Source organism: Schistocerca americana, chromosome X (assembly GCF_021461395.2).
Source record: "Schistocerca americana isolate TAMUIC-IGC-003095 chromosome X, iqSchAmer2.1, whole genome shotgun sequence".
NCBI lineage: Eukaryota > Metazoa > Arthropoda > Insecta > Orthoptera > Acrididae > Schistocerca > Schistocerca americana.
Genome location: NC_060130.1, coordinates 589,684,874 through 589,695,874, shown reverse-complemented (window position 1 = coordinate 589,695,874; position 11,001 = coordinate 589,684,874). Strand labels below are relative to the sequence as shown.

The window sequence follows — 11,001 nt, the reverse complement described above, 5'->3', positions numbered from 1 at the left end:
CTAAAAGCCCCTATTCACTGTAATCTGTGGCATTTATAATCACAACAGTACTTTGTAACACACAAAAGAGGAGTTACATTAGGGGGAACCAAAACTAATATCCATCCGTTGACATATGGTACTTCTGTGTAGAGTAATTCCACAACAGTTTTATGACGTAAACACAGGGTTCAAGGAGGGGTGTAAAATTAGGGCTACAGATATTTACGTATGTGAATATTAAATGCATCTCTGCCATCCTTTGAAATTTCTAAATATTTTGTTGTTCTACTGTATGATCAAAGTTGTCTAATAATTATGGTTTACACAATATGAAATAAAGTAGTACATTGGTTGGCTAATAAGTAACAAGTATACTGCAATTAAAATTTATGATGATGCAAAGTCAAGTAAATGTATATTTTTTAGCATTTCAGGAAATATTATTACTCACCTTGTCTCCTGCAATACACATGATGTTCGTTCTACATCATATCTTGCAAATGCTTTACATAAATTTTCACCACGTGCTAGTGATGATTCCACCTTTCTCATGCGATACTAGAAGGAAAAACAAAATATTTTTAGTTTGCTTTTGAAATAAAACCACACACACACACACACACACACACACACACACACACACACACACACACACACACACACACAGAGAGAGAGAGAGAGAGAGAGAGAGAGAGAGAGAGAGAGAGAGAGAGAAAACTAACCTTGTGCATAGAACCTCTTATGCTGGATGTAAGAAACATTTCAACACCAGCAATAGACCATGCAGATGGGATTGTCTGTAAAACCTGGGTAGCATCGAAGTCGACAGCTCTTGTACACAACAATTCTATTGCATTAACTGCAAATTCTTCCCTCTTTGGAGACCTAAAAGCATTAGATTATAAAAAGGTAAGTGGATTATGAGTTCAACGGCAAATTTTAATAGAATGCATGACATACTAATACTCCGTCTACAGACTGAGTAACCTAACATTTTCATCGCAAATATCATTTGGTATAGCAAAGGTTCTAATAAACTTTTGCTATCTTGTTGAGGTCACAAAAGGCTTATATATTGATGATCAATATGCCTTAACCTTATTAATCACCAAGATAAAGACATCAACTTCATTTTTTATCCAAATAGAACTACCTTACTTTTTAACTCCACAATATCACTTAATTTTACTCTACAAGAAAAATTATGCCACTTTTATGAGCAAAATTTTTATTGACGCATTCTCTAGTTGGTTTTGTAGTTTTCACTCACCAGCGGCACACATGATTGTGACAGAAAATTTAAAAGAATCCATCTCAGTCCCAAGATCATCTAGGGGTATACATGTTAACTCAAACAGAGCTCCACATACCAGGGCAAGCGTTCAACACCCATCCACACCCATTGGTATGTAACTCACTTTTAGTTGGATTATGTTTTAAAATTGAGGTTTGTACCATACTCACAATCTGGGCTTACTCCCAGGGAAATAGAATGTTCAGTGATGTCAAGCAGTGGTCACTAAGTCATGTGGAGTATTTAATATAGATGTCTAAACAGCACCCAACTAGCAGAGTTCCCTTACAGGTGTGCTAGTTGGCATGATTCCTGGGATGTGGAGAGTTTATTGAATAACACAGACATGAAGAAAATTACCTCCACTTGCTGTGATTATTGCACAGTGCACTCAACACACATAATTCATGAAACTATAATTTTGCCATCACGAGACATCTCTCTCTCTCTCTCTCTCTCTCTCTCTCTCTCTCTCTCTCTCTCTCTCTCTCTCTCACGTGACCAACTAAGTTAACCTAACCACAGTACACAATCACCTCACTTCTGGGAAACATTTTCTGTGGTTTCTCTCAGCTATCTTCATATTCCATCAGAATATTCCTTTTTAAGATTCTGTAGCCCAATCAGTAAAAATGGAGCCTTTACATAATCACTCTGTTGCCCATCATAAGAACCCTCTGACTTGGGATTGATATGTGAGTCATATAAAACACAACATTCAAGGAAGACAAAACATACCTCTCAAAATTATGAAGCACTTGAATAAACAAGAATGAGATACTTTAATATTAAATTTTATATCCAAAAAGGAATAGTTAAAATACTTCAGATGTCTATGGACTGATAATGAAGGAGAGGCAGAAATAACCACCAATACTATCAACTCTGTAGATCTGGTAACAATGGAAGAACTACAAAATGTGGTCAAACAAACAAAACAGAAAAAGTCAACTGGCTCTGATAATATCTGATAACAATGGAAGAGCTGCAAAATGTGATTAAAAAAAAAAGTCAACTGGCAGTTATAGTATAAACATGGAGCTGATTATATATGGATCTGATCATCCAAAGCATAGACTCTTAAATTTTATGAACGTTTGCTGGCTGAACGGACATGTGCCAAACGAATGGAATGAAGCTTTGGTATGCCCTATTTACAAGAAAGGCAATAAATTACAATGCATAAATTACCAAGGAATAAGTCTGCTAAATTCCTGCCACAAACTGTATGCTGAAATTATAAACAAGAGATCTGTACCAATAATCGAAGTGCATATGTTAGAGGTGCAACATGGTTTTAGAACAGGTAAATCATGTGTTGGTTGTCCTTTCACTTTGGCACAAGTAACTGAGAAAATAAGGGAATTTAGATTGCTACAGGATGTATATATAGCCACATCAGTTGCACAAAATTTTTGTCAAACTGACCACGGTTTCGACTGCATAGGGCACTCTTCATCAGAATAGTAACAAGCAACATTTTGACAAAAATTTTGTGCAACTAACGTGGCTATATACACATCCTGTAACAAAATAACGTACGGTTGCTGGATCTCAGCCAATAAAAATGTTTGGAATTTAGATTGCCGACTTACCGTGTTTTTACTGACTATGAAAAGATGTTTGACAAGGTAAATGCTATGGAAATCACTTAAGAAATTGGGAGTTGCAGCATATCTGATTACAGCAATTCAGTCATTATAAATTATAATAATAATAATAATAATGATCCATACTGTCCAGAATGGGACGGAATCTGCCAATATCAATCAAGAAGTCAGACAAGGCCACCCACTGTCCTCCACTCTTTTTAATGTTTACATTGATTAAATAAAACATTAAGAAGTGATAATTTTAGTTGTATGATGATGCTATTTGCTGATGATTAGATTATAATTGGAAAATCTGAAGAAAGGTTCAAATTTCAGTAGACAAATTGAGTCAAATTGCTGCTAAATACTGACTGAGAAAATCAACAGATGGAACAAAAGTGATGCAATTTCAAGGACTGAAACTCACAAGAGCCAAAATTGTTATAGATGCAAAAATAACTGAACAAGTAATAGGATTTAAATATTTATGATGCAGCTTTAAAACTTCCCAACTCAGATAATGCAGAGCTCAAACAGGCCAGATTCAGACATTTTTGTGGAACTATACAATGTACATCAAAATATAAACAAACATTAAACTCTTTCCAGAAACAGCATAGCCTTTGCTTCTGTATGGCAGTGAATGTTAGAACCTAACATCTAATCAACTGCGATGAATCGAATTATCAGCAATGAAGTTCCTGTGTTTTGTAGCAGGATATTCATTGCTGGACCATAAAAGAAATGCCATTATTAGAGAAGAACTAAATGTTACACACATAACTGAAAAATATCATCTGAACTGGAAAGACCGTGCCGAACATATGTCTAATGATAGAATAACTAAATTGGCAACACAACATAACCCAACTGGCAATAGGAGCACTGAACATCTATTAAAAAGATGGCATGAACAGTTCTGAGGCGAAACAGGTCAAAAGGCCCAACCCATGAAGACAACAATGATGATGATGATGATGATGATGATATCTTCAGCCTCCCCATTACTTTGAGGATGGAATGCCACTGTGTTGGTAGATTTCCTGGAATTTCTTTGAAGTAAATTATGGTCCATTGTCTGAGATGATGACTTTGGGAAGAGCTTCAATGGGGGAGTATTTTGACTAGCACCTTCAATATAGCTTCAATGGTTGTAGACAACATTGGGATTACACATGGAAAATTTGAAATAGCTTCAGTGATGATCAGTCATGTGTTTGAAGAATGCTCCAGCAAAGTTCAGACAGATAACATTTCCATGGCTGAATTTGTAGCACCATGGTGCAAAACACTGAGGCAGCAGTGTGGCCTCATGTTTAGTGCACTGGGGCCAGTTGTGAACTATGACTTCCAAATCATCATAGATGGCAGGCCAGTAGAGATGACAGCAGACCAGTATGCACAGTGTCACAGTGGGATGGATTTAATAGCTGCAAACTTTCTGCTGGGGCACAGTAGGAACCATTACACACATAATTTCTATTTCTGTGGTGAAAAGGGGAATGCTATAAAGCCTTCAAAAATGGTGTTGATTGATGAAGAATGGATGTGCAGATGCTGACAACAGCACGCATGCAAACCACCCATGCCGTACAGAGATTAAAACTGTTGATACAAAGGGGTAAAGCCTGTACTGCTTTGGCACCTGTTGCTGCAGCATGTAGAAAATCATCATGGATTTATCAGAATTACTCTTTTATGCAGAGGTACAAGATCTCTTTCTCATTGAATGATGCATAGGACCCACATGGAAGGAAAAATAATATGTCTGCATTTGCATACTGTTCAGTACTGTGATAGTGAGGCTCTGAGCACTATGGGACTTAACATCTATGGTCATCAGTCCCCTAGAACTTAGAACTACTTAAACTTAACTAACCTAAGGACAGCACAGAACACCCAGCCATCACGAGGCAGAGAAAATCCCTGACCCCGCCGGGAATCGAACCCGGGAACCCGGGCGTGGGAAGCGAGAACGCTACCGCACGACCACGAGATGCGGGCTCAGTACTGTGATAGTGAGTCTTTTAGTAGTAGATGCTTAAATATAAGGCCCAATGTTGTAATCTCTGACCCGCGCATTCGGATAGGTTGTTGCATAGACCAAAAGTCATCACAACAGCTTTGGGGTCTGTGAAGCATTGAAAACAGGGGCCACTAATTTACTGCCAAAACTTAGTGACAGCAAACATTATACCAAGTGACTCTCTCAATCTGAGTTCATTTGTGTTGTGCCTCTATTAAAGTTTTGGAGATGAATGTGATTGGATGTCCCATGTCATTTACACAGCAATGAAAAATAATAGAACTGATGCTGTACTCTGACATACCCACTGCAGTCATAGCTGGGTGATTTGCCATGAAATGTACTAAGCACAGCAGAGTCCACGGCCTTATTTCGGTGCTTGGAAAGTTTGCTTACACACTGCAAGCCACTCAAAATTAACTTCTCTTCATTGAAGTTGATTTAATGGGTATGCAATCTGAGCTGCGCTGGGGATCAATTTGTCATAAAACTTAACCTTCTCCAAAATGGACTGCAGCCGTAAAGAGCTAGTTGATCATTTTATATGGTCCACAGCACTGAGATGATGACCTGTCAGTGTAATGACTTATTTCATGAGGAAATTGTCCAGGTATTCAACGCAGTTTTGTAACCCCCACTCCACCCAACACACACACACACACACACACACACACACACACACACACACACACACACACACAGAGAGAGAGAGAGAGAGAGAGAGAGAGAGAGAGAGAGAGAGAGAGAGAGAGAGTTGCAGGTTACAGTGAAAGAGCAGCCTGCAGATAAAAATAAATAAAAAACATAACGTGAAGATTTTTTGAATGTCTCTGATAATTTGTTTCAGAAAGATGGTGCTTATAGTGACATAATTCAAAAGGTGCACTCAGAACAATAAGATGAGACGTTAAGTCCAGCAGAAGTTGTAGGTAAGCATCTGCCTGTACCATAGTAAAGTATTTCCCCGATTCCAGCTTTGGATGCAGCTCCTCATGCCACAGGATATGATACGAATTGATGATGGCTTGAATATTAATGGTGGCCTTAAAATCCCCACATAGGTGCAATCCACCCAAAGTTTTTCTGACCTTATCACCATGACAAGTGTAGCCCAAGGGCTAGCGGTGATGGATTCAATTACTTCAAATGCCTGGGAGCGGTAAAGTTCAGCTTTAAGAATAGGTTTAAGCTTGAAGAGTTCTGCTCCCACAGAAAGAAATTTGGAGATTATTGTGTGTTTTTTCTCAAATCCACAGTAATCTCCAATTTAGGGCTAGGGCATCATTAGTGGAGCCCAACCAAGATTCAAAAAGGAATGCATATTTTCAACAGCTCTCCTAAATATTTTTTTTATGGAATGACGTCAGACACCAAGTTAATAAGGTCCGAGATATAGAAACCAAAGAGCAAAAATGCATCTAGTCCAAACATATCTGCAGCTGCTGGGGTCTCAATAAGTATCAGATCCAAGGGGCCTCGGACCTTTTGGTATGTCACTTGTGCAACAATCATGCCTTGCATGACAATGGTTTGTTTGTGATATGCAACAAGCTTAAGAGGTGTGTACCACTGTAGTGAGCAAACCATGCCATTCTACATCTTGAGATTAATGAGAGAAATTACTGCACCTGTATCACTCTGGAAATGCACCTGCTGCTTGTTAATTTCAAGTTGCAGAAAAAAAAATTGCACAGGAGTATCTGATTCTGGACACATCATTGGTGTAATAGCATGGACATCCACTGGCATGTCAACGTCATGGGCTCGTGGTTTACCTTTACAAGCTTCCACCATGTCAACCTAGGCAGGTTTTGATGCAGTATGGGCATTGGGATTTGCGGTGGTCCTAGAAAAAGATCTGGAAAAACTGGATACTCACTCCAATGCTGGGAAGTACAATAGTATTTCCTTAACTGCAATGTCCATCAGACAGTGGTTCATGTTTGTTGCCTGTAAAGGGAGAAAACTGTTGACAACTGGGGACATGTGACTGGGGTTGTGCTGGCATACAAGGTGTCAGTTGAATGCCAGTAACTTCATATGAACTGGGACACTCTGGTAGATGCAAGTTGACCAAGTGCACCATTTCAAAAGCAGGAGTAGTCTGGAGGACTTCTGCTAATGAGGGGATAGAAAGCTTAAGTGTATTTCACCAAATCTTTGGGTCATGAGCAAATCTGGACAACAATGTCCTATATAAGAGAACCTGCTTAAGATTTCTAATAGCCATCACATGTTAAATCACAACCTGACTTAATCCTTTTAGATTGATGATGTATGGACAATAGAATTTATTTTTGTGTCAGGAATATAGTTGCAAGCAGGAAGCCACCATATGGGTCTGAACATGGTAATGACTACACAAAAGATTAAAAATTTTATCAAATGTCAGCACTAACAGATTGATGAGTGGAGAGAAATTCCATATGAGCTGTAGATTTTGAGAATGGAGTAAGAAAGAGAGATTTTTGAGCTTATGGGTCCAGTACCTGGTACCCTTGAAGATGGTGAGGAAGCCATTTCTCATAACTGTCCCAGTCCTCCTTATCTTACCGAGCGGGGTGGCGCAGTGGTTAGACACTGGACTCGCATTCGGGAGGACGACGGTTCAATCCCGCGTCCGGCCATCCTGATTTAGGTTTTCCGTGATTTCCCTAAATCACTCCAGGCAAATGCCGGGATGGTTCCTCTGAAAGGGCACGGCCGACTTCCTTCCCAATCCTTCCCTAATCCGATGAGACCGATGACCACGCTGTCTGGTCTCCTTCCCCAAACCAACCAACCAACCTCCTTATCTTCCAGGAAGGATCTGAATAATGGTGGTAGCTCTGTTGGTTGCATGGACAAACTTCTGGGGAACACTTGTACTAGTTGGTGCTGTTGCAGGAATGGCAGTAATGTGTGTAGCTGCTCTTGGTGCTGTTTTTGGAAAATGTGCAGTTTGCTACTGGTAACATTCACTTATCTTCTCCAACTGTTTCTCTTGCTTCTCAAAATGTTTCCCCTTCTTCTCAAGATACTGCAAAAACTGGATCCATGGTGATGCACTCTGGAACTTCTATTGCACAACAGAGTTCGAAGCAACTTGTCAACAATTTTGTATTTTGACCATTACAAATTCATACATACACAATTCCACCTCTAGTTGATTTCTTAACAATGACTGATCTGTCTTTCAATGCCAGCCAATTATTCCATCCAGTCCACAACCAACATCCACAATGAAAATGCACAACAAATTCAAGTATACAATTCATCAGAGCCCTAAACAACAACCAAGTAACTGTCAATAATCCAACCCTATGCATAACTGTCTGGCATCCTTGGCGTGAGCTAAACTGCTGGCCTGTGGCAGTGAAGCACTGTTTATCTCAGCAATGGGTTGCATGGCTACTGATGTGTGGCTGAGGTACTCTTAACATTTCTTGGTGGCACCTCCCGTTACTGCATAACAGTGTGCTGCTTTCAAAGTTGTATTTGACTAATTGTTCAATAGCTTTGTTATAAGTTCACAACTCTCCATGGCAAATACATTTATATTTATTCTGTGCAAGTGAGATGAGCACCGGCTCTACAACTGACAGCAAAATGAGTATTCTAGCTGTTCTGTTCAAAGTTTTGATCCATACTGTTCAAGGGCAGTTGGTGGACCACCTGAGCATCTTAAACTTTTAAGGTAAGTATCAATCAGGTTTTTGTAACAGCAATCATATGTACAGGATGTTGTCAACTTTAAAACATGGTTCTTTAAAGATTAACAAGCTCAGTCTTTTACACCAGCAAGCCAAAGTAGTTCAAGAACCTCCTTACAGACAGATAAAACAGTATTCTGTGAACTTAAGTCATCTTTGAAGCATATTATTTTCTAAATTGCACAGACCACTGTTACTGCTCTATTATTTCACCTGTATATTAGCAACTTTATCGGCTATGTATACATCATGTAAATTAAGTTCATTTATCAATCATCTTCAGTTTTACTGAAACACAAGCCTAGGGATACCTCTTTACTCATATCATACATCACTATTGACTTTTGACCATTATCAAATAGCATGCAAAATCCAACCCTTCTCAGCTACAGCCTCCTGCCCTTGGGGCAAGCAATTCCTTTGATTATCAAGGATACAAAACCCACATTCACTAACTCACGAATAATGTTGTACAGGTCTCAGTATAATTGTGAACTTTTCAATAGATGAAATGAGTGAAGAACTAGTGAAGTTAAGCTAGACTATAATGTATGCTTTGTGGGGCAGTCATCAAGCGCCTGTACAAAGTCCCAATTTTTACACAGTCCAATCTAGCCACTATAACAAATGATGATGATGATGATATGCTGAGGACAACACAAACACCCAGTCGCCAGGCAAAGAAAATCCCCAACCCAGCTCGGAATCGAACCTGGGACCCTGTGATCCAGAGGCTGCAACGCTAACCACTAGACCACAAGCTGCAAACAAAGTTAAGCTAGGCCAACAGCTAACTTCTTTGTTGTTAGTCCGTTTATGTTATTCAAGAAGGGGATGCCCACATTCTAGAACATTTAAATTTATTGTAAAAAAATCTTAATTAGCAGAAAAGTTTCAGATTTTCCAGTTTACATCCAGCTGTTATGTATACATAGTAAAACCTTCACATTTCTATAACTAAACTGATAATCCTTTACATAAAACAGCTACCTACACACAAAAACTGAGGCTTATATTACATTACTTCTTGTAGTACTGCCAATGATTTGTCATATTACAATCCATTTAATCGTAAGAAGCAGTACCAGAATCCATATTAAGTTAAGAAGTATGACTAATGTGCCAATCTCAAACAATTTTCCTATAGTAACTTAGAAAAATTTTAAAAATGTGGTTGGTTGGAGATTTGAACTCTACCCCCTCGAAATGGAAGTGCAGTGACTCAACAGCTGTGCCATTTTCCTCAGTCAAAATAATGAAATGGTGGGACATATAAACAGAAATTACTTCATACTTAACATTGTGGTAAATTTGACACATTTAGGAATACACAAGACCACGTGCAAAAATAATAATCTCTTACTTAAAGATACTAATATCCGCTTTTTGTCCAGTATTTACAGGTGTGATTTTATTTTTTCCTCCTGCGTACCATTTTCTTCTTTTATTACTTTCTTTCTGCTCTCTATATTACCCTCTTGCCTCCTTTTTTCTGTATCTTTATGTAATACTTTTGTCCACATATTACTTTGTTCTTTGTATTAACTTTTTCTCTCTTTCGATGTAACTAGTGCACTATGGACAATGTAACTTTAATCGTAATAACCTTTTTGCCATTATAATTATATTTTGGCTCTTTTAATTCATTAATATTTTTATTCTTACATTTCATCATATTACAGTGTACTGCCACATTTGCTTTAAATTACGATTAATATCATATATTCAATGTCCAATGCAATGTCCAATGCAATTACGATCACATATGGCTTGACATAAAATGAGGTCTCATGACTCAAGCCTTACCAAATAAAATAACAGTATAAAAAAACAATAATTACTACATCTGCAAGTAGCCGGATATCGGTGCACATGTTGGAGCTCCTGAAGAAATGGAGGAAGCCACCAGGCTGGAGACGTGCCTGTGATAAAGATATCCAGACTAACCATAGGCAAGCAAAACACGACAGTGAGACTGTGGGCAAAGCAATAGACCAGGACAGAGATAAGGACAAGGACAAACAATCTAGACAACAACAAGGTGCTAAGTGAAGCCTCCACCACAATGATGATGACAAGGAGCAGAGCAGTGGAGAGAGAAATCCGAAATGCAACCAAAAAGAGTAACCAGGTAACAAGTGAGGTAATTATCAAGCAATCCTAGTACAGCAAAGAAAGAACCAACAATTTCTAGCATGGGCACTGAACTGAACAGCCATGCACTGGGCGGCTGCATGTATACTGACCACACTGAACACTATTGGCCACCGTATTCATGTGGCAACATGGTGGCGCTCTCACTCTATGAGCACAGCGCTGTGTGGGCATGGTGGCCCCTAACGACCATCTAAGTCGTCGTCCTCTGAGAGGCATTCAAAATCCGCCGCGCCCGATAGCAGATCCCTCCCCCCCTTA

General features: G+C 39.0%; 1 protein-coding gene across 6 annotated transcripts in view; it reads right to left on the bottom strand.

The window, feature by feature from the left end:
- Nucleotides 1-11,001, bottom strand: part of LOC124556464 (transforming growth factor-beta receptor-associated protein 1-like) — a 220,608-nt gene that overhangs the window by 55,650 nt on the left and 153,957 nt on the right. For all 6 annotated transcript variants that reach the window (XR_006968611.1, XR_006968609.1, XR_006968610.1 and 3 more), the window contains exons 13-14: nucleotides 705-867; nucleotides 434-540 (exon numbers count right to left, since the gene is read on the bottom strand). Coding sequence is in view for 2 of the 6 variants with exons in the window: in XM_047130415.1 (XP_046986371.1) it covers nucleotides 434-540; nucleotides 705-867 (270 nt within the window). In the remaining 4 variants the exon portion in view is untranslated. The remainder of the gene's footprint in view (nucleotides 1-433; nucleotides 541-704; nucleotides 868-11,001) is intronic.